General features: G+C 37.3%; 4 protein-coding genes across 5 annotated transcripts; 2 read left to right on the top strand and 2 right to left on the bottom strand.

The window, feature by feature from the left end:
- Nucleotides 1-1,175: 1,175 nt before the first annotated feature.
- On the top strand, nt 1,176-8,219 carry LOC121944409 (RILP-like protein 1). The gene is given in 8 exon segments (XM_042488190.1): nt 1,176-1,667; nt 2,983-3,133; nt 4,782-4,900; nt 5,020-5,295; nt 5,377-5,556; nt 6,518-6,681; nt 6,772-6,870; nt 7,217-8,219. Coding segments are annotated over 8 exon segments (1,410 nt in total). The 5' UTR covers nt 1,176-1,337; the 3' UTR covers nt 7,308-8,219.
- A 1,029-nt stretch (nt 8,220-9,248) lies between these two features.
- Nucleotides 9,249-12,705, top strand: rilpl2 (Rab interacting lysosomal protein-like 2). Its single transcript, XM_042488724.1, has 4 exons — nt 9,249-9,686; nt 9,773-9,924; nt 11,012-11,134; nt 11,584-12,705. The coding sequence occupies exons 1-4, from the start codon at nt 9,393-9,395 to the stop codon at nt 11,603-11,605; spliced, it is 591 nt and encodes a 196-aa protein (XP_042344658.1). The 5' UTR covers nt 9,249-9,392; the 3' UTR covers nt 11,606-12,705.
- Nucleotides 12,706-12,887: 182 nt separating this feature from the next.
- Nucleotides 12,888-18,486, bottom strand: kmt5ab (lysine methyltransferase 5Ab). 2 transcript variants are annotated; one of them, XM_042488722.1, is made up of 8 exons: nt 18,339-18,486; nt 18,021-18,124; nt 16,255-16,402; nt 15,784-15,994; nt 15,589-15,676; nt 15,404-15,463; nt 14,816-15,006; nt 12,888-13,747 (listed from the first exon to the last, which is right to left on the bottom strand). In XM_042488722.1, the coding sequence occupies exons 1-8, from the start codon at nt 18,346-18,348 to the stop codon at nt 13,537-13,539; spliced, it is 1,023 nt and encodes a 340-aa protein (XP_042344656.1). In that variant the 5' UTR covers nt 18,349-18,486; the 3' UTR covers nt 12,888-13,536. The 2 variants fall into 2 exon arrangements, with proteins under 2 accessions (XP_042344656.1, XP_042344657.1); XM_042488723.1 differs by having other exon boundaries at nt 16,255-16,369.
- Nucleotides 18,487-19,362: 876 nt separating this feature from the next.
- mtrfr (mitochondrial translation release factor in rescue) lies at nt 19,363-21,466 on the bottom strand. Its single transcript, XM_042488834.1, has 2 exons — nt 21,043-21,466; nt 19,363-19,762 (listed from the first exon to the last, which is right to left on the bottom strand). Exons 1-2 carry the CDS (start codon nt 21,310-21,312, stop codon nt 19,532-19,534), a joined length of 501 nt encoding a protein of 166 aa, XP_042344768.1. The 5' UTR covers nt 21,313-21,466; the 3' UTR covers nt 19,363-19,531.
- Between the last annotated feature and the right edge of the window lie 835 nt (nt 21,467-22,301).

Here is a 22,301-nt window from a genome sequence, read left to right as displayed (position 1 = left end):
GTCCCATAGTGTTACTTCATCCTGTCGTATTATTCTTTTTTAGGTATAATTTATTCAAAGGTGTTATCAAAATAAACATATAATCATGCTAACAGTAGAAAGCTCATTTAATTTTTTGTTCAACCATCTTGAACAGGTTCTATAATATAATTATATAATTGACGATCAGACAAAACTCATTTGTCAGTCTGGTATGGTTTATTGGGGAGTAACTTGTTACATGTAATTAAAGTATTAAAATAAATGTTATGTAATCAGTTACTGAGAAAAAAATGTAATTTTAAAAGGGGTTGTATCCAGGTTTATTGTTTTTTGTAAAAGGCTTGTATGTGGAATATAACATTCTTTCTGTTGCTTTGCATATTTTAGCCATGCATGAGTGTCTTTTTTTGGGATTTCTGACATTTTTCAGCTTTATTGTCCAGTTTAACAATTGTTAAAAGAAGTAATTAAATGTAATAAGATTCACTACTTTATTAAAGTAACTAGAACTGTATTTGCAGACTGTAACTGGAAGTGATGAAAATAACTAAAGGTAATAAAAATATTGGCAAGGTCGGTAACTAGAAAATAATTAAATAAAATATTCTAACAGAATAATTAATAAAATATGAATAAGTATTGAGTAAGAATTCAAATTCTAATTCTGTAGGCCTACATATGTTATTATATTCCTATCAAGAAATTCAGCTAATTTTCCTGTACATGTGCATACTGTAAATACACATTTGAAATACTTTGTTCGGTAAAATGTAATTTGCTTTAGTTACTGCTTATTTTTCGCTGTCTGTAATTTAAGAGCCAGGTACTTCAGCTGGGATATTTTAAAAACTTAATGATGTGCATAGAAGGTAATACGACTCTAATATCATGACATGCGCAGTAGGACTTTGGCTCAACGTAAAGGGGGACTGCTGCATTCAGGAAATGTTGTAAATTTGAGGATATCTTCAAACTCGATGTTAAACCCTTCCAGATACGACGTTCACGGAACAGGACCATGCGGTGATAGTCAAAAAATTCAATTACATATTATTTATATCGTTATACGTTTCAGTAGACAGTAATGCCGAGCACTGTCAACTTTTTCCTTTTCCACTAGTAACACTTTGCTCTTTAGGTTGTGACATGTACGAGTTTTGGCCTGGACATTGAACGCAGCATCGTAAGTCAGGTTCGCACTGTTCGGGACGTTGGTGAAGTTTAAACTGTCAACAAACCGAAACAAGTTTTCTTCATGTCCACACCCGTCTCAGCTAACTTGTGTAAACTAGTTTTTCTACCGCCTATGTGAGTCTAACGCACTCGGAGTGTCGGAGGAGAGACAGATATGTTTTATGTCGGAGGTGTAATTATAAATACAGCAGAGGACAGACATGGAAACCTGCGCTGTGTCAGCGCTGGACAGACCCGCGGCGGAGCTGACGGTTATGGATGTGTACGACATCGCGGCGGTGATCGGACAGGAGTTTGAGCGGATCATCGACAGGTTTGGGTGCGAGTCTTTGGTCGGGGTGGTGCCCAAAGTGGTGCGGGTCCTGGAGCTGCTGGAGGCCCTGGTGAGCAGCGGAGCCGCCGGACAGGAGGCCGAGGAGCTGCGGAGGGAGCTGGAAAGACTGCGGCAGGAGCGGAGCGACAGATGCGAGACTGAGAGGAAGCACCAGAAGGTCTGTGTGTTTACCTTTGTTTACCTGCGTCTGTCTACCTGCATGTTTACCTGGATGTTTACCTGTCTGCGTGGCAGCTGTGTGTGCACTTGTTTTGACCTTTCAAGGTAGTACAATAGTAAGTTTTGACATTTCAGACTTGTTTTTGTCCTAAAACCAGTGAAAATCCCATAATAGTCTATAGTGATGCAACAGAAAACACTGTCAGTGATTCATCAATTATTCAGTTTAGCAGTATTTTATATAACATGTACTTGAGCCTTAGTAGTAAAATCTATGTAGTGAACTATCCTACACTAAGCTACTCCACACATGTCTTTGCTATTATAGTGATTAGGGTTTAATCATAGCGGTTATTTAAAATGTGCTAAACAAAAATTTAAACGTAACAATTTTGTTTTTGCTCCCATTTTTTCACAGGTTTAAGTGAAAGATCTAAGACTTTCTATACTCTCAATAGATATATTTCTCCCTAATTTTGATGACAAATTTGTTAAAATCTAGTCAGTGAGCACTTGCCCCCTTTTTTGTAATTCAGTTTTTTAAATGTCATTTATTTATTTAGTCAAACTTGAACATCAACAATATTGTTATTGAAACTCGACATATCGGCAGGCTCCTTGTAGCTACACATTCTTAGACCCAAAATAGTAATTTAGCAACCACAGCGCTACGACTAAACCCCAAATCATTACAATGCAGCACGAAGCAAGCAAGAAAAAAAAAGCCTGCCCATGACCACTTAAACCTTTCAGGTACCATCATACCCAACCACTTCCCTGTGTGATCCACAACTTTTTCCCAAAATGGGTTAACAAGTTAACATTTCAAGATTGCGTGCAGAAATATTCTTCTAAAATGTTCCTCCTTAAAACTTGTGACATCTGTGGCATTGTGCTGTGTGATCATTTAGAATGGCCTTTTACTGTGACCAACCCCAGGCACACCTGTGCAGTAATTATGCTTTTTATTTAGAGTCTTGATATGCCACACCTGTCAGGTGGATGGATTATCTTGGAAAAGGACTTTAAAAAGTAACCAATATTTGAGAGAAATATATCTATTAAGTGCATAAAAAATCTCCGATACTTAAATTAAACCTGTGAAAAATGAAAGCAAAAACAAAAGTGTGCTCAACTAATCTGGTATAGCAACCAAGTGATTATTGAGGCAGCAAAACCTGAAGTGAAGTGCTGTTGTCTTTCTCATGCCCTCATCTATACTAACCTTTTTCAAACAAATGCCAAGTACTCTGTGCACACACTTAACTGTGTTGGTGTTTTCACTCGTTTTTTTCTTTATCTCTTACGCTCAGGAGTTGGAGCTGGTGGATGATGTGTGGCGAGGAGAAGTCCAGGACCTACACTGTCAGATCAGCCAGCTTCAGGCAGAGAATAAGAGGCTGTTAGTGAGTCTCTCTCTCAAAGAGTCGCACATCACAGAGGAAGACCTGCAGAAACAGGAAGGTGGGTTGTCTACAGCAGTAGCTTGGGGAGTTTTCAAGAGTATTTATTGGATAAGAGAACAATTCTAATAAAAAATAAAAATAAAATAAAAAACAAACTATTTATTATTATTTCTTTTTTTTCTCTAAGGCAGTGGTTGGATAACCTCTCATTTTCAAATTATATGGTAATAGGAACCCACTAATCCAATATGCAGGATTGGTATCTATGCCAGTAAACACAAACTTGGCCACTCCTGTCTACACTGCTTGTATGAACACTGCAAGTTATTACTGAAGGAACATGACATTTGTTGTAATGGAAAAGTTGATAATTTAGCAAGCAGACAAAGCTAACCACAGGCATCCACCAGACAACAGGTCAACTCTCCTTTCCTCTCCATCTTCTACTTGAGTGCTTGGTAGTGAAAATGAAAGCCAACCCCAGATTTACTCTCATTTTGGAACAAGCGTCATCTTGGCATGGTGTTTAGCTTTGCTTTATTTGTGTTTTTTCAGTGCTGTTTCTGCAATTGTTGTAGATCCAGTTGGATATTTGCTCTTTCTGCCTGGTTGCTACAGTACCAGTCTCACCTGCCAAAAGGTTGTAGCCCATAAACATGACGACAACAGCGAAAAAAGAAGAAAATAACAAAATACATGCAGAATCTCTGCAGATACATACACTGCCACACACTTCTAGTGGACCGTAAGTAATAACTGAGAGGGATCCCTTTTTAAAAATGAAAATCTGGCATAGTATACCTTTAAGAATATGAAAATGTGTTAAGTGCATAGTAAATTAACTACTAATAATCACAACACAGCCCGGTCTGTTGCTGTTTAAAGTCTTTCCATGCATGTCGTACAGTATCTTATCATGTGTTTTGATTTTAAATTAGGTTGGTCCTGGCTAAGAGTTCCAGTACAGATCAGATTTATGCTCCATATGTATGATCACTGCAGATTTGTGTTGCACCATTAAGTGTAACCATAACCATCTGTTGTTCAATACACACATTTACCCCTATGGAGTCACATGGGACTCTGCTTAATGCTGGCATGTTGGCGTGAAGAAGGAGGCTGTGAAGAGAGGCAGTCAGGAGCTTGTAAAGAAGACTATTTTTGAAGCAGACCAGAATATATCGCTCCTGTGTGAGACTTTCATGGCGGCTGCAGCTATACTTACTCTACAGGGCCACAGTATACATAAACAGAAACTGCTTATAAACATGTCCATCCAAATGAATGGGCACTGCATATGACCACTCTGCTCACTGACACATCATTTGTGTATAAATACCTTAATGGTGTAATACATGCTTTAATAAATTGACAGTGTAATTGATTACAGATGTAATTGATCACAGTGACTTTTTCTTTTTGACTGGAAAAATGACATCTGCATTATTATTTTATAACTTTTTGATGTTATTTTAATATTCAGATTTGAGTCGCCTGCCAAACCCATTGCACTTTTAGTCATTCTCATCAAATCGATGTTGCTGAATTTCATCACTTATTGTATTAAAATAGTAGCTGTTTGGCACAGTTGGAAACTGATGGCTAATAATAATGGTAAAGAAATTACATGAATGAATCCTCCTGTTAGATTGCATTGATGTTGCATTTCTGAACATTTGATCTGTGTTTTTTTATGAAATCCACAGGAATGTCAGAGAAGGAGAGGCAGGTGAGGAATAAGCTGAAAGATTTGGTGGATAAACAGAGGGATGAAATCCGCGCTAAAGACCACGAGCTGACTCTTAAGAACGAGGATGTCGAGGCGGTGAGGATTTAGACCATATGCAGCTAATATACTCACACTCAAACTTTTTACATTAATCTGTAATTTACCTATTTTAACCCGATTTTGTGAAGTCATCAAATACATTTCCCCAAATTTAGCTCCAGATGCAGCAGCATCGGCTGATAAGAATCAACCAAGACCTCCGTCACAGGATAGGAGTGATGGAGTCTCAGGGCAAGGCGCTGATCCAGCAGAGGGCTGAGCTGGAGGCTGCAGCCCAGGCACGGCAGCAGGAGCTGGGGGCTCTGCAGCTGGAGGTCACAAGGCTGAGAAAGGAGGTCCGCGGCTGGGAGCTGGAGAGAGAAGTCACTGATATAGAAGAAAACTTTCTTACCAGATCTGGGGGGTCGCCATCTGCATCACCACAGACAACGGTAAGAAAAAGACAATTGACTTATTAGGCAGGTTTTCTAGATTTCTTGTGCCTAAGTGGATGTTTTGTGTTATCAATCCAGTCCTCAGCGTCCAACTCCATCAAACCAAATTCGGTGTGGGCGGAGTGTGGAGGGGACCCTGGCTTCCTCGAAAACTGTTTTGAGGGTGACAAGAGTCCCTCCCCTCTCCCAAGGTCATCAAGGAGAGAAAATAATGAGGAAGAGGGTGATGAAGATGAGGACACGACAGCATTGGTACTGGTAACACCTGTTTAACTCTCCACTGTGGACAATCTGATCATAGCAAAGGCCCACTATGAGACTATTTACATTAAACACAAAGCATTGACACTGTCATGCTGGTGTGTCTTTAAGGCCTCAGAAATGCGTCAGATACATTCCTACCCCATGAAACATTTGCAAAATCTTTTTAAAAAATGTTTTTAAAGCTGCTAGGTGTTCATTTAAGTACTGTGTTGTTCTTTTACTATTTTAATGTCGCATTGCTTCCTTTCATGGTGCATATCTGCATAAACTGTGGATATGAGCCACCATCAGTACTCTGCAGTTGGCAGAAATATGTATCACTTTAACCCCCATGTTTGTGTACCAAAGTACAATTTCTGGATTTTTTTTTTACCTCTTTCATCTTGCCCTGATGGCTGTTGCCACGTCGCTTGTATCTTTTTGCACCGTAGGTGTTTCACGCATATTTATGAAAATTGAATCCAAAGCGCTCGCTCCAATATAAATGATAGAAAAAGGGTGCTGAATCCTGAAAAGTCTGACTGTTTTTGCCACACATATTTATGCACATACGGAGCAGTGAGAAAGAGAGAGGAGACGTGGGTTTTCCGAAATATTTGTCTCTTAACATTATTATTTACTAGCCCGCATTACAATTATACCATGTCATTTAATTATTATTTTTAACAACTTACCAAAAATGAAACATTGTTGTAGAAGGTGTATTAAAAAGCAGCATTTTGTGTGAATCCATATCGGCAAACCAAAAAATACAATTTACTGCTCAGCACTACCATTAGGAACCTTTACCTTTTTAGAGCGGTCAAAACTAATCAATTTACTTTAACCAGCAGACACAAAGATTGAGATTGCACCTCTACTTGGTTGCCTAATACAGCTTTGCTGAGTTATGTGTGTCATTAAACGTGTCATTGTGCTGTGCAGGAAGAAAAGCTGATTTGTGTTTTGACTGCAGAGGGTCTCAGCTGATGCACAGTCAGAGGAGGAGACAGACAGCCTGGAGAGGGAGTCAGACAAACCTCGCTTCACCCTTCAGGAGCTGCAGGACGTCTTGCAGGAGAAGAATGAACTCAAGGCCCAAGTGTTCATGTTACAGGAGGAGCTGGCATATTACAAAAGGTATGTTTGTATGTTTTGTATCTGAAATTAAGATTTTACTCATCTCAACTACACCCAACATTTAACAGTTACCTTCTCCACATCCCTCAGTGAGGACTTTGGGGATGACGTCAGCTCCTTTGTTTGTCCTCCCTCTCCTCCACCATGCTCCAGTTCCACTGATCAGGCTGAATCTGGTATTAGACGCTTGTGAGTAATGAGTTTGTCTTGACCCTTGCACACTTTTCTTTATGCAGCAAAGTTTTTTTTCTTTGTATTTGTCAAGCAGGCCAGCATTTCATTGCCCTGTTTTATTTTCTCCTTTGAAACTCCATTAGTGTAGTGTAATTAGCGTGTCTTACAAACGTCATCAGATAAACGCACTTAACTGAGCGTGTCACTGAGTGTCACTGCATAATAGTGAGCACGTGAAAGTCCTGGTTGATTCTTATCAGCCGATGCTGATGCTGATGCTTTTGTCTTTTTTCTTTAACTCTAAATTTCCCTCCTGTCTCCATTTCATATTGTCACCATTTATATTTTCATCTCTGCACAGGATCTTCACCGCCATAATGCCGATGGTGGCAGCCGGTCTGATTGCAGATGACCCTACGTTGTTACCAATCAGAAGACTTTCCTTTGTATGACCCTGAGTTTTAATTGTACAGTTGCTCTTACTGAATTTCCCCACACCGTGTCAACACGGTTTGTCGATGGACGGATTTACAAGAATAAGTTTAATGTCTGTATTATTTAGTTATTTAAAACAAAATCTGTATGGTGTTTATACACTTGAAAGTGTGTCGATGTCATTACTGGGGTCAACTTTTACAATACTTTTTAGCTAACCTGGGAAGAGCTTTAATATAAATTCTAAATGTGAGACGACTGGCCATGCCTGGACCTCTTATGTGTATTTATGACCTCTCAGGGTTCTGAGCTTTAATAAGATATTATCTGTCGATGCATTGCTATATATTACAATGAAAAAGCTGTGCTTAAAGGTGTAATGCTGCTATAATGTCAAATAACTTCGCACCCAGGTTTTTTTTTACTACATTACTTGATCCAAGTATGATTACTGCATGCCCCAGTGTATTAATTGAGTTTTCAAGAACACTTTCAAGTTCCTTAGCAGTCTCTGAATAATGACATTGTCTGTCAGGAATGGGGCCAGCAGCTATAATGCCCATAAAAGCTACATCTTGTGTCATTTATATTTAACTGATGTTAAGATGTATCTCAATCTGGTTTCAAGGTGCAGCAAATGAGCAGGATGATCAAGTGCCTTTGTTTTCCACTATGAGAATGTTTTACAAAATGTGCTTAGTTCTCTAAATTAATGAAAAGAGGATATTACAGTAAATGTGCAGTCACTATAGTGACACCACACTCTATGGTGTACACCAGTATAATCTTACTGGTAAAACACCAGTATGATCAGTACACCTATTCCAAGAACAATGAGTACTGTAAAAACATGATATAACCAATATGTGCTGGGTTGCGTCTGTAAAATAATGCTTGTTCAGAATAAAGAAATAAAGTTTTATTTTTAATCTTTGAATGATTTTATTGTTTGGCAACAAATACTAATATGGCTAAGACAAATGTCCAAGATTCACTCCAATAAATAGAAAATAGTAGAAAATAAGCCTTCATTAAACCCCAGAGGAGAAATTCTAGTGTTGCAGCAGCACAAGAACAGATTTCAGTATTGAAAAACAGAGAACTTATACAATAAATCTGTAGAAGACTGTAAAATAGAAATAAAAATACAGACTATATAAAAGCAATATAATTCAAAATGAAAAGCAAGAGTGACTGGCAGCGAGGTACAGTGTATAGGCTACCAGAATAATAGATCAGGTAATGATTGCGATGTATGTATTAATATACACATATAATGCAGTATAAAACATAATTAAAAAGTATACCATGTCATCATAGCTTTTATATAGTATGGACCTCAAAAAACAGTTTGATGAAAGGCAGCAATTTAGTATGACATTATTTGAGAGCACAATCCTTTCAAATTTTATTCAAGGATGTTTCAGTCGGAAGTCCCTTGAGATTGAAATGTATTTTGCCAATACAGCACCCGTACAGTTACAAAAACTAAAATCCAGCATTCAGGGAAAAAAATCATCAAACACGAGTCAAAAACTCAAAACAGAAAAAACTGTAGCATATATAGCATAGAACAAAAATTCTAAATACTAAATATAGTCTAATATAAAACAAAATAAATAAATCAGTCCAAAAGAGATACAGTGTGAATGAAAAAAATAGAAAAATACGAGAGAAATATAGTACAAATTAAAAACATCAAATCACGTGCTTTCTCACCTGATCCTAAGAGATGTTAAAAACTAAGAGCACCCACTCTCACTGCCTACAATACCTGTTTTTTTTTGTAACGTGTAAAAAAAGACCAGCGTTCATGGATGGACAGAGTGGAGGGAGACATCTTCAGTTATATACGATCTTTGCACTCACCTGTCGCTAGGATACTTTGCCCTCCTCTACTGTCTCGCGCGGCACGTCATTGGTGGGTGAGTGATGGGGGAAGTGCCGCTGCCCTGGAAGTGAGTTACCTTCTGCCAGTAAAACGACTGAACTCAAGACAAAAGGAAAGAAAGCGCTGTTTTTAGAGAGTTTTAGTTAAGTCGTGGTTAGTGGAAAGAAGTTGCCTTTATTTCGGTATTTGTTAGGAGTTGTATCGTCTTGTTATGGAGTTTGGTGAAGAGTCGTCGCCCGCTCTGGCTTTCGAGAAGGACGCGTTTGAGCTCACGGTGGAGGATGTGTATGACATTTCGTATGTAATCGGACGAGATTTGTTGAAAATAAGCAGCACGGGAGATGAAGTGTCGGATTTACAGTTCAGGATAGTCCGCGTGCTGGAAATGTTCGAGACTTTGGTGAATAAGTACAACTTGTCTCTGGAGGAGCTGAAAATGGAGCGGGACAACTTAAAGAGTGAACTGGACAGGATCATTAAGGAGAGCTCCTCTGCTCAGGGCACGGTGAGTAGGCCATTAAAGTTTGTCATGTACAGTTGTCACACATATAAAGTGTTTAATTATGTTTTTTTTCTTGTCTGTTATTAAAGCAAACAGTGGGGCCAAACCAGCTGCTGGTGGACCTCACAGACCCCAACAGACCGCGGTTCACCATGCAGGAGCTGAAGGAGGTGCTGCAGGAGAGGAACCAGCTCAAGGCTCAGCTCATGGTGGCTCAGGAGGAGCTGCAGCTGTACAAGAGGTGAGGAGTCCACTCTGTTGGGCTCAGAAAATAATAAGAATAATAATAAGAATAATATCATGTAGGGGTCAACCGATAGTGTTTTTTCAGGGGTACCATTAACACTAATTAATGAGACAGACAATCGATATTTGGATATTTTGGTAATATGCAATTACATTAATAATGAAAATATTTCTGTCAACATTTAGACTTTGGAATTTAACAATGCAATTTTTATTAAGTTAAGAGAAAATTTAAATTAATTTTTTTAAAAAAAAAAAAATAGGTCCCTGAGGTTTAACAAAATAAAAGTTCCTCCCATGCTGATATCTGCCATAACTCATACAGAATAATACAGAGTCTCTATATAAATGGACTTGTAATCAACTGGTTATTTAAAAAAAAAAATTCTCTTATTGTTTTGACATTTTAATAAATGTATGTCTGATATAAACAGCAAAAGAAATGGCACAGCAATTAAGCAGATATCAGCAGTAGAAATTACCTTTGCTCATGGGCCCAAACAGTTTCAGGGGTCCCTCTGGCTTTCACTTGCAAAATGTTAGAGTAACTTACAGACCAGGAAGGGACTCATAACGACTATGAAAAAAAGCAAAACATCTGCAAAGGGACACAAATTGACTACAAAGAGACTCAAAATAACTACAAAAAGACACAAAATTACTATAAAGAGACTCAAAATGACCACTAAGAGACAAAAAAAAAAACAATTACAAAGACATGCAAAATAACTGCAAAGAGACACAAATCACAGAGGTGCAAAACGACTACAAAGAGACGCCAGCAAGAACAAAAAGATGCTACACAACTATAAAGTTTGTGTGTCGTGCTCCCGTAAGAGAGGTATTGGGGCCTACGGCATGTCTGTGTCTGGGGGATCATTGGCTCATGATCTGTTTAAAGACTTGTTTAAATTATTATTATTTTTTTTTCATAACAAAACTGACCCTAGTTTTGAAAAAGGAGAGATGATTGAGATTTGAGAGATCAGTTCAATCTGATTGATAACGTCAACTCGATACTGTGGATATTTCATGTGCGACGCCTTCGTCTAGTGACCTTGCAGCTCCTCTTTCTTCTGCAGTGGGATTCTGCCACAGGGTGAACCAGCCATGGTCGAGGTGGATCTGGAGACGCCAGCACCCACAGAGCTCAGTCCAGTCACGATAAATGATGCAAAAGAGGAGAAGACGACCATAGGCAAACTGTAAGTAACATGCTCGGTTGCTTCTCTAAATACCGTTGTATTAATATGCAGACAACAAAGAATTCTTTTTTTAAAAAAGTAGAGCGGAGTAAGTCAAACATACATTTTTAGCTGTTCACCTCAGATGGCGAGGTTTCCGGAAAAATTTCATCAGCGACCACATGATGTTGAAGTGAGCTAGCAGGGAGATTGTTCTCACAGTCCGTCTCCTGTCTCCTAATGATATACTTGTGACCAAATGAATTCAGGCTGATGCTGTGGATGTTTGTGTGAGCGCTGAGTAAGAGAAACACAAGTAGGAAACTGGCAGCGTGTCTGCCAAACTACTGCAGCCGTCAGTAATTACAGGCTGCCATGACTCAGAGTTGCTTTCTGGCAGCGTGCAGATTTGTATGTTCCACTATGTTCGGGCACACTCTCCTTTAACCGTGTACCTTTTCTGTTTATAGGTTTTCATTCAGGCGAAAATGAGAAAAAAACTTTCTCAAGAACTGGCCATGTAGAAGACAAACAGGATTTGTCGGCACAATTTTCTCATCAGTTAACCACTTTTTATAATGATTATTTTTTACTATGTCTGTTTGTAAATCTAACAAGCACTGTATTTTGTACTGGAAATTTAAACCTAAGGTGGTTTATGGCAGGGATACCCAACTTTCTTTGCCTGGGGGGCACTTTTGCAAAAATTGAAGGAGACCAGGGGTCAGTTAATAATAAAACATTTACGATAAAAAGGTTTTAAACCTTACAACTTTTGCTGTCCTCACTCATATTTGCTAAAAGGCAAATCCAGTCGCAGCAGCCCCATACATTTCTGGTGTATGTAGGGGCATTTCTAGGATTTTATGACATTGGGGGCTTAACTCGGACCTCTTACCATTATTGTAGAAAGAAAAAAAAGCTCCTTTTTTATGTACTCTGTCACACTTTTTATATTTTAAGTACAAAAAAAATCTCAGTGTTAATAAGTTTATTTTTATGATGAATTTGAAATTGGTCGGCGGGCCACCTGGTACTCTATAACTGGCCACACGTGGCCCACAGGCTGTAAGTTGAGTATCACTGGTTTATGATGATTCAGAGTCATTGTAGTAGAAATATATATTAAATGGAAGGTTTGGTGAAGATATAAACTGGAAAGTATTATCTAACTAGTGTTGGATATTATGCTGAATGCATTTACTCAAAATGAAGTTATTTATAGGCTTGAAAATGTTTTTCTTTTTCTATAAATCAAAATTAAATCTTTAAGGGGCTTCATGTTGGTCCAGTAATCTGAAACACATTTTTCTTTGTCACTTTAAACTGTTAGCTGTCATATAAAGCATAAGGACCCACCAACATTTAAAGTAGTAATAAAAAGACATAGTATTTTGAATAGTTTTTTCTGGGGTTGAATATTTAAAAAGCTTCCATGTTATTTCACATTAATATTTCGGGTTCTGATCTCGTGTCAATGTAGATAAATTACAACAGACAGAAGTACGAGGACCACAGCATCACTTAACTTCACATGTATGTCAGGATGATGAGGATTTAGTGTTTATCTATAATGCAAAATGGCATTTCATTCAAGTCCTATACCAAAATTTGACTTTGTTAATGAGATTACTTTTGACTTAATGAATAGATCGCAAAGATGAACAGAATTTAGTTTGATTCAATTTTGTCTTAATGTGTTAAATTATATTATTTTTTCCTTTTGAAGCAACATCATTTTTATTGCAAAATATAACTTAATAATTAACCCTCAAAGCTATGTTGTACATACAGTGCATACTGCTAACATCACTGCTGTTCCTACATACTGTGTATTTTTGTCAGGCACAAAATTTTGACCTTTTTCTCACTGGTTTTCTTCCAACTTCCCAGCAAAGCTTAGGTACAAAGTAGTTTTATCTTCAGCTACACTGTATGGATGAAAATATGACACTGGGGTACTTAATTCCAGTCAGGGACCTTTACTGCATGTTAAATCCCCTCTTCCCGTGTTTTCCAACATATTTCCATTAACAATGCCACAGCTGGAATGAAAACTCAACAGTGTTTTATTCCTTAATTTACAGCACAGGTAATAATTTATAATAGTGAAACTCAATTGTCAATTATATTCATTACAAAAGGAAATCTCGTGGATAACATGAAACACTACTTATCCAGGAGATAAAATCTTCAAGCTTGCATCAGTCTGCTACAATTAGATATAAAAAAATAAAACCATGATAAAAACAACAGTTGCAAAAATACACTGTGTTGAGGCATCAACGCTCATTTAAAACAAAAACATTTTTTATACTAATAAAAAAAGCCACTTGAGAATCTATAGCATATTTTACATGAAGCTGAACAACACGGCAGAGAGCACCAATTCATCTGAAATATAAACACTTGTGGTCGAGGATTCAGTATTTGAGCCAAGGGTGAGCCAAGACTGAGGCTTTGCTCCGATCACCGTAGTCATACAGCAGCTCTTCCTCTGCTTCGATGTCTCTGGACGCCACCAAAATCAGATGAGGGGTTCCATCGATGGGGTGAAGCCTCGTGTGGCAGTTTCCATTTTTACTGTGGTTGATTAATCTTCCAAGACGACCTGATTCCTCTGTGGCATCAACACTGCAATATGTAAACAGACAAAAGGATTATACTGTAACCAAAACACAGTCTGCAGTCTCAGTGATGTTTACATGAACAAAATAGTGTTTTTTGCGCTTATTAATATTCTACTAATGTTCCTGATTACATGCATCTGTGCATACTCCAGTTACCTAAATGTCATTTATCACATCAAATTATGATAAAGTGGAATGGCTGTCACTTGTGCCATGTCTCTCCCCCCCATTAGTTTTTGACTGGTGGTGTACTTTGTTTACTGTGTGTGAATAAAGTCTCCCTCTTTCATTCCTTCAACCAACTTCTTAAAAAAAGGCCGGTGTTGCTAAATTTGCACAAATCCAAAAATCTTTTGATACCAAAGTCTTTCACAATGATTTAAAACAGGTGTGTTTCTCCTTCTGACCAAAAATATGGGCTTTTCTTTTGGGCATGCATCTCTACCCCAGCCTTTCAAATTGTTGAGATGGTTTGTATACAATGTATCCATGACAACGGACAAAGCCGACCATTAACAGGCAAAAGGCAGAGTGTGGCAAACTGCCGAAAAGACCCCAATTAAGGCGCACGGTATATTTCAAATATGCTGTATACATGTCCAAAGAATACCATACCAGCATATCCCAAATTTCTTAATTGAGAAAAACACTTTGTTCAGAATAAGGCCTAATTCAGAATATGCCATTTACACGACCTGCATCAAATTCCAAATATTGTCGTATCTGGAATAATAGTGGAGCACAGGTGTGCATATAAACTTTGTCACTGACAAAGTCAATGGGGAAAAGTTTTTGAGTTCAGAAAGATGTTACTGTGACATAGAAAAGGGACTCTTTTTGTATTTTAAATTTTTTAAAATTAATTTCTTCTTTTCTTAGCAATTTGCCTTCATTTGACAGCCAGCTGAGAGAGAACGCAAACATAGGGAGGGAAATGGTTATGATATGCAACTAAACTAATTCATAGAATTGGTGTTTACGGTAACAATTAATCATTGCCAGAAAGTTGAACAAAAAACAAATGTGAACCTGCATGCCAATCCTATTACAAATTGTTGCCATTTGGACTTACCAGTACGTCTTGGATTGATACTGGAAGTAGTACATGTAGCAGCCTTTCTGGGGATCCTGTGCGTACTGGGCCTCTCTTATTTTAGCCTCAGATAGTTCCAGTAGGTCTCCATGGTACTCCACGACAAAGTCCCCCTTCTTGAAGCCACTGATAGCAAATATCCCTCTTCCTTTTCCCTCGATGTGTTTGATCTGTTCACATTCAAAAGCAACAAAGTGTGAGATTTATCTGAAATAGCAATGGTGCAGGGGTTGCTTAACTACTACTTTCAACAATATTTAATTTATAATGTTGTTTTGTTTTTTCCCCCAAAAACTAGCAAGTACTAATGAATGACTTATGTTTTATAAAAAAAATAAAAATTGTAGCAATTATGAATGATCTACAGAAATCACTGAAAATGCACGCAGTTTGGTAAGATTCATTATTCTGCCATTAAAGACTTCTGATCAATGCTGTTGTTACTGGAAGGATTTTAGTACTTTCAGACATCAACACTGTTAAAGTGTACTAATGGAAGCACTGTATATCGCAAAATACATAGTAAAATGTATCAGACATATTTATATTTGAACCTTCAAATGTTACCTTCATTCCTTCTTCAATGTCATTCTTTATCAGGTCATCAATATGTTTGTGTTCTTCACTCTGTTAACAATTTGAGGATTTAGGTCAAAGTCAGACTTTTTGTTTATGGTAGAGTTGCAAACTTTCACACAAAAAAATCTAAAAATGTTATTTGCAGGTAAAACATGACAGTGTATTAACCTGACCTTTAACTCTGCTTTAGTTTTTCTGTTACTCCGTCTGATGGGATAATAGTCTGTGACCTTTCTGTTTTGAGGAGCTTTATTCTCCGTCCTGAAAAGAGAAACATTAAGAGAGATTTTAATTGTGCAGCTTTCTATTAAATATAGGAGTATTTTCTTCCATCAAATAATAATGACTTATTGGCTTTCTGCACTCACTTTTTTGCTCCCAGTTTGCGAGCAGTTCTACTCCGAGGTTTGGCTGCTGAAACTTTGATGTCTGCTGCAGACCTGCCGTTTGTGTGCGTGCCGAACTCTTTCTGCTCGAGTCGATCAGTGGCTTGTTCTCTGATCTCATGACTGTGACAAGCAATTTCAGGCTTCGGCTCTTTGGACTCACAACTCTCAGCTATTATTTCATTAGGCATGTCTAAAATGAGGACAAAGAATGAAATTGAAAGCTGTCTGAAACATTTGACCTTGGTCAAAAAAAAAAAAAGATAAGTTGTGTCATAAGACAGTGGGTCAGTGAACACTGCTACCATTCACATGAGAAGGAAATGTTTATGTGGTAAACGTGGATCTGCTGACCATACGATAACAAAATAGCTAGGAGATCACGTGTAATACAAGTAAGCAAACTATTTCAGATTAGTCGATTCAAACTCTTAAAAAAGTTCAGGTACTCACCTTTCTTTAGCTTTGACGTGTCGGGATTAGCTGCATCAGATTCATTTCCTTCTTGGATCAGCGTGCTTGAACTATCGCTCAGAGGGGATCGAGGTTTGCTTGGACTCCGTAGACTCTGGAAAACAGACTGCACTGTACCTAAGCAATCCTGCAAAAGTAATAATTATTTACCATGGTGAAAAAGTGTAAACACCATGTACCATTCATAGAAGTAAACCCGGGGATGTACATACACATTCAGCTAACTCTGACAAGATGAGACGTCATATATTATGAGGCTATATTTAAAGCTTGGACCTGGTGCAGACTGTATTTAAGGCTTTCATTCCTGCTCCCACACACTCATAACATGCATGTTGTACAAGTACATCAGTTTTTGCTTAAAAAACTGCTGGTTTTCTTTTACAAAATGAAAATTAAAAAAAAAACACTGGATCCAACAGAAATAGAGGACTGACAGGTGATGAAGACTTTTCAGCTCTGCCTGCCAACTCCAACACAGGAGTGGTAAACATCTCCATGGTAACTGCATCATGTCAGAAATATGCTGGTAGGGTATGCATTAGGATTATTGGATAGTATTTTTAGCCACTGTGGTAAAAGTGTATGTAATAGTCTGCCTGAACATCTGAAGGACTGAAAATAAACCTTAAGACTCAATTTTTAGCTTGGCTTTTCATTTAAGCCGCCTTATTATTTGTTGCCTCTCTTTTTAAATCTTATCTTTGGTCTTTTATGCTTATTTTTTTTTATACCTTGTATTTATTTGTTTCTTTGACTTTTATTCCATCCATCCATCAATTTTCTACCACTTATCCAGGACCAGTTTTCTTTTATTATTTATTTTAAACATTTTATCATTTTTTGCTGTAATTTTTGGTTGTTTGCTCGTTAATTTTTTTGTGTTGTTTCAATCCTGCTCTGTGAAGCACTTTGTGTTGTGTGATTCTACCAAAAGTGAAGGGTTCCTGCAGATCTTTAAAATGTCTTGAAAGGCAATGAATCCAATAATTTAAAAATAAGGCCTTAATTGGTATTAAAATGTCTTAAATCATTCTTTCAAATGACTTTAAAATACAAAGACATGGAAAAGGGATTTATATGAATGTTTTTTTTCTGGCCTTGCATAATATTGGGTAACATTGGGAGAAAAAAAATTAAGGGAAAAATAGAAAAATTAAATGAATGCCTCTTGCATTATTGCATTATTTCTCCTGTAAGTAACTGATGTAAGTCCATAATTTTTTTTCTTGAATTTTGGCTAGTGTAAAATTGATCTTAAATTTCATTATGAATGGCATTAAAAAAAAACCTTCAAAAGTCTCGAATCCAATTTTTAAGCTGTAGGTATCCTGTATATAAACAAAGTTTGATTTGATATATTTTTTTTAAAAATGAGTGCGGGAGCATCAATCATAATTTAAAATATTACAACAAACCGTAAATCAACCTTTGTAGGGTGTTCATTAAGCAGTTTCTCTAGTGACAATAAAGCATGTTAACATCCCACACTATTATTTTCAGCACTATACCCTAAAGTACCAATATCGCTATAGTACTTAAATTTTAACATTTAAATCTTATGGTTTTATTGGTTACATGGGGCAGAGCACAGCTGGGAGTTGTTATGACGCCATGCTGAGGCAGGACCACTGTAACAGTAACTTTGGTGAATTAACAGAGAAGCGACTTAAAACTACGTGTTTCTTACTTAAGTTATCAAACACAAAAGCTGAGAAAGATTTAAACGGAACAATATAACATACCTTGTTAGTTGCTGGTTTGTTTTCCTTTGTCTCCTTCCGCGAGGTGACTTTATGTTCAACAGTGTCCTCGGGCTTTTTGTCGGTTCTTTGCACACTTTTCTTCCCTTTAAAAACATGGAAATAAATAAGTGTAAGCACAGCTGTGTAACTCACCCGATAGTTTACAAAAGAGGACCATTACCGGCGAGTTTTATTTGTAAACAACTTAGTGTAGCAAAAACTGGCGCTCCTCTATTTACGATAGTTAGCATTAGCTGCACATTGACGACTGCAGCTTGTGCAACATGCAAATATACGACAACACGTTAACACGTTTACCTTTTGCCATGTCAGTTGCAAGAATAAATTTAAAAAGGGATGAAGAAGTTATTTATTCTGCCCTCTGAGTCCACGGGCTCCTCAATGTGTTTAATTCACCCCCTCTGTCCCTACAAATAACAGACCACTCCGCTGTGAACCAGAGCGTGAGAGAGAGAGCGTGGAGGATTTAAAAACCGTACCGCTCCTCTCATTGGCTGATTCATCCAGGCAGGGCGGGGCATGAGCTTGAAAGACGTTCTCTAATTGGCTGAAGCTCTGCAGGGGTTTTTCTGCTGTAGTCATATCCAGTGTACTAGAATAAACAAAAAAAGGGCTCTGGTCATATCTATATTGGCAAAAAGATGTTGATTGTTGATTGAAGTAGCATTACTAAATTAGATCAAGGCAATAATAACAACAATAATAATAATAATAACCATTATTAATACTATTATTATACTACATTATTATATTGTTTAACATTAAAAATAATGTGTTTTCAGAATTTACCATACTGAGCAAAAACAAAAGTTAAAAGTTAAATTTCCAGGGTGTAGCCTATGGGTATGTCATTCTCTGGGCAAACAAGTTTTCATGCAAGTAGCTAAAACAAGTGTCTGGTCTGTGCTATATTTTTAAGAGAAATTGTTTTTTTTTTAGTACTGTGAGCTCAAAAGGTTTAGGTTAGAAAGCTTTTGCTGATATCTTGTAATAAATTGGGCCAGTAGGAAATGTTCTATGGTATGTGGCTATGATCAGATCAGGCTATGATGAAATTGACTTCAACTTAATACAACTTACAAGAAATTACTTAATCATCAAATGCTAAAAATAAAGAAATGCATCATCTTAAATTACATTTATCAACAAGTAATGCTACATATCAAAGCTTTTATCTAAAGCATATATCCCAATATTTTGTTTTTTTGGGAGAAGGGCACCACTTAAAGCATAAAAACATGCACTACACATAACCAACATTTTTTATTTTTTTTTACCAACAACAACAAAATACGTCACATAGTCATAATCATGATCACATAGTCTTGTATTAGGCTATGTGATGTTCTTTGTATTGCAACTTTTTTTTTAAAAAAAAGGCTTATTGGATTTACAACTCTTGACAGCTCCTTTTCAGGTTTTGTTATCCATTCTTCATAGACATTACGCAAAGAAATTTTCATATATTTATTTAATTCCACAAAAACATTTTAAACAGTGTCATTTCCAGGTTTGGAGTCTGCACTAAGCGCTTCTTTAAACAATCTTTTCCTCTCCAGATTCTGATTGGCCTTCCTCCTCTTCTGCTGTTTCCTCTGCTCGGACTCTTTCTTCTTTACTAGAACTTCACTGAGTTCTCCTTTATAAACAACATCAAGTTTCTCTCTCATGATGTCCCGAGCACGCTTTCGATTTATGTCCACAGATCTGGTTTGATGGCACTGCAGAGTAAATAGTACAAGACATTAAATAACATGGTTAGTGACTCACATAATGTTTGTTGGCAAAAATAAATGAATTAAATGAAAAATCACATCATCCCTACCACCTATTTAGTAGATTTTCTGTGGCTTTCATTAATCATTTCCTATTTTTTAGGGCATAAAAAAACTTCAATGTGAAACTCAACTTTTAAACCATCATGGACAATAAGTCCTTAAATTTCAACATCTGCATTTCCATGACACTTGGCATCACAGGATAAATATAATGATTCTACATGGACCTTGAGATGAGACTGATTTGTTTCCATGCTCAAGAATGAATTTTTAAAAAAGTTTCTATTTAATCATTCTGATCTGGGTCACTCACTCACCAAAAAATACCAGAGTGTCTACAAGTAAGGCTTTTTAAGAATAATTTTTGGACAAATTATCTTTTTCTAACTCAGGTCAGTATAAAGGTCACTAGCATGTGTGTTCCTGTGCATAGAGAGATGTTACGTAGCGTGATGACCCCAGTATGTCGTCTCTGTGTATTTGTGTTGTCATCTCTCACCTGTCTTTGTGCTGGTGCTCGTAGGAGCAACTGGGAACACCTGAGAGTGCTTTGGGTTATTTAAGCGTGTGTGCAGCAGCAGGTAGCTCAGTCTGTCTGAACTTCCACTCTGCTGCTGCATCTCCCTTGTCTGGTTTGATTATGTTTCCTAAGTTCTTCGCTTCGCTTTTATGCGCCTTTATAACACCTGCACACATTTTTCACTCATGCATAACACACACTACTGACAACACTGACTTCCACATTACACACAAGTAAATATTTAAGCTAACCTTTAATTTGTTCTGATTTTTTAAAATTTCGATTAAATAAATAAATTGTGTGTAACTTTGCCATGGTGTGTCTCCCTATATATTTCCTTTTAAGACAGGTCATAACAGTAGGAATATGGTTAAGTTATCTATATTTTGACAAAAAGTAACAAGTATTAAGACAGCATGAGGTTCAGTGGTGGGTTTAAATATGTGTAACATCATATATGTAAACTTGTACACAAAAAGCTCGACTAATTATGCCTGGAAGACAGTAAATGATGGATAAATGGAATTAGATTAAATATTTGGTAATTAGGACCTCACAAATTTGAATTTAAGACTATTTCATGACTTTTAAGGCCTAATATTGTTGAATTTAAGACATTTTGAAACTTTTTAAGGACCTGTCTACGACACATGGACTGTGGGATACCAAGTTGCACTAGGATGGATTTATAAACAACTCTAACCTTCACGATTGTCCCGGTGGGGATGTGCTTGAGCACCACACAGTTGCTGGTTTTGTTGGTGGCCTGTCCACCAGGTCCAGATCCTCTCACAAACTGCTCCTCAAGCTCGTCCTCATTCAGGACGGGAAGATCTATCAGGTCCTTTTTACCAGCCGCAAAAACACACGAAAGTCCAGGTGGGAGCGGTCTTAGCAGTGGGGGGACACTGGTACAGCCTGTCCACATGACCCGCCTGGACACGCAGCTGATGAACGGAAGAAGCCGCGACATCTTTTACATTAAAGTGACTGACAGCATTACATCACGTTGTGAGTAACCAAAAAGTAGATATCGATAGTTTATTAAGTACTTATATCAATTTAAATAGACGCCTTTTTGATTCCAGTTTGTTTCACGGTCATGGCTGCATGTGTTGTTTATGTTGTCTCTTCTTCTTCTTCTACGTTTACGTCACCAGTCGACCAATCGGCAGACGTCATGTTTTTCTTCGTGGCCAGAATAACAGGTCTGTCCCTCTACCACCCTCCTCTGTTTGGTGGCTGAACTGGATATACTGGCAACAAACCCCCAGCAGGTAGGACACACTGCAAAAACTGTTTCATAATGTTGATAATCGACTTTTAAAGTTTGAGTTTCTTTTAATGCTCTCTCTGGTAGATATTTTGGAAAGGCGTGACTGTGCGTCAGTGGTGGTTAAGGTTGGAAAATAGCTCAGAGTAGTCCGAATCAACGTTTAGGAAGTTCGGTGTCTGTTTGCAGTGAAAGATAATTAACAAACTATCATCTGGTGTGAATAAAACCTAACGAACTCACTCTTTCTGTCCTGCACAGTTTTGGTTCAGCTTACTTTGAGATGTTGTCAGTTAATGGATACAAATGGCACGAATATTGTCATAACTAATAATATGATTTAAAAGATAAAGAAATAAAGTGGATGCTTTTGGATTAGGCTTCAAAATTATACATTAAAAATATTGCAGTTTATAGCCTACTAAAAAATGGATGCTGCCACAAAAAAATTGAACTCAACACCTTTTCTTTTCAAAATATTTCCCGTGCAAATAAAATGCGGTTTACATGCCCATAAACAGCATTTGGTCAAATTAAATTCTTAATTAACACAACAAAGTGGAGCATTTGTCTAAATAAACTCCATATGTCAGATTTTTTCATGATTTAAGGGTCCACTGTGTAGATTTAGATGCATTTATTGACAGAAATTTTAGTCTATACTTTATATAACATTCATATTATTTTTC

The sequence above is a fragment of the Plectropomus leopardus genome, chromosome 6, assembly GCF_008729295.1.
Source record: "Plectropomus leopardus isolate mb chromosome 6, YSFRI_Pleo_2.0, whole genome shotgun sequence".
Classification (NCBI taxonomy): domain Eukaryota; kingdom Metazoa; phylum Chordata; class Actinopteri; order Perciformes; family Serranidae; genus Plectropomus; species Plectropomus leopardus.
The sequence above is the reverse complement of the archived record's forward strand: the minus strand, read 5'-3'. Positions and strand labels throughout refer to the sequence as shown.

What these genes read in the sequence shown, in the direction of transcription:
- mtrfr (XM_042488834.1), bottom strand. Translation starts at nt 21,312, where the DNA reads ATGTCGCGGCTTCTTCCGTTCATCAGCTGCGTGTCCAGGCGGGTCATG. An exon ending in CCACCGGGACAATCGTGAAG is followed by an intron (nt 19,763 to 21,042) that starts GTTAGAGTTGTT and finishes TTTACTCTGCAG; the next exon opens with TGCCATCAAACCAGATCTGT.
- rilpl2 (XM_042488724.1), top strand. Translation starts at nt 9,393, where the DNA reads ATGGAGTTTGGTGAAGAGTCGTCGCCCGCTCTGGCTTTCGAGAAGGAC. An exon ending in GAGCTGCAGCTGTACAAGAG is followed by an intron (nt 9,925 to 11,011) that starts GTGAGGAGTCCA and finishes TTTCTTCTGCAG; the next exon opens with TGGGATTCTGCCACAGGGTG. An exon ending in AAGACGACCATAGGCAAACT is followed by an intron (nt 11,135 to 11,583) that starts GTAAGTAACATG and finishes TTCTGTTTATAG; the next exon opens with GTTTTCATTCAGGCGAAAAT.
- kmt5ab (XM_042488722.1), bottom strand. An exon ending in CACGTCAAAGCTAAAGAAAG is followed by an intron (nt 15,995 to 16,254) that starts GTGAGTACCTGA and finishes TCCTCATTTTAG; the next exon opens with ACATGCCTAATGAAATAATA. An exon ending in TATCAATCCAAGACGTACTG is followed by an intron (nt 13,748 to 14,815) that starts GTAAGTCCAAAT and finishes TACATATTGCAG; the next exon opens with TGTTGATGCCACAGAGGAAT.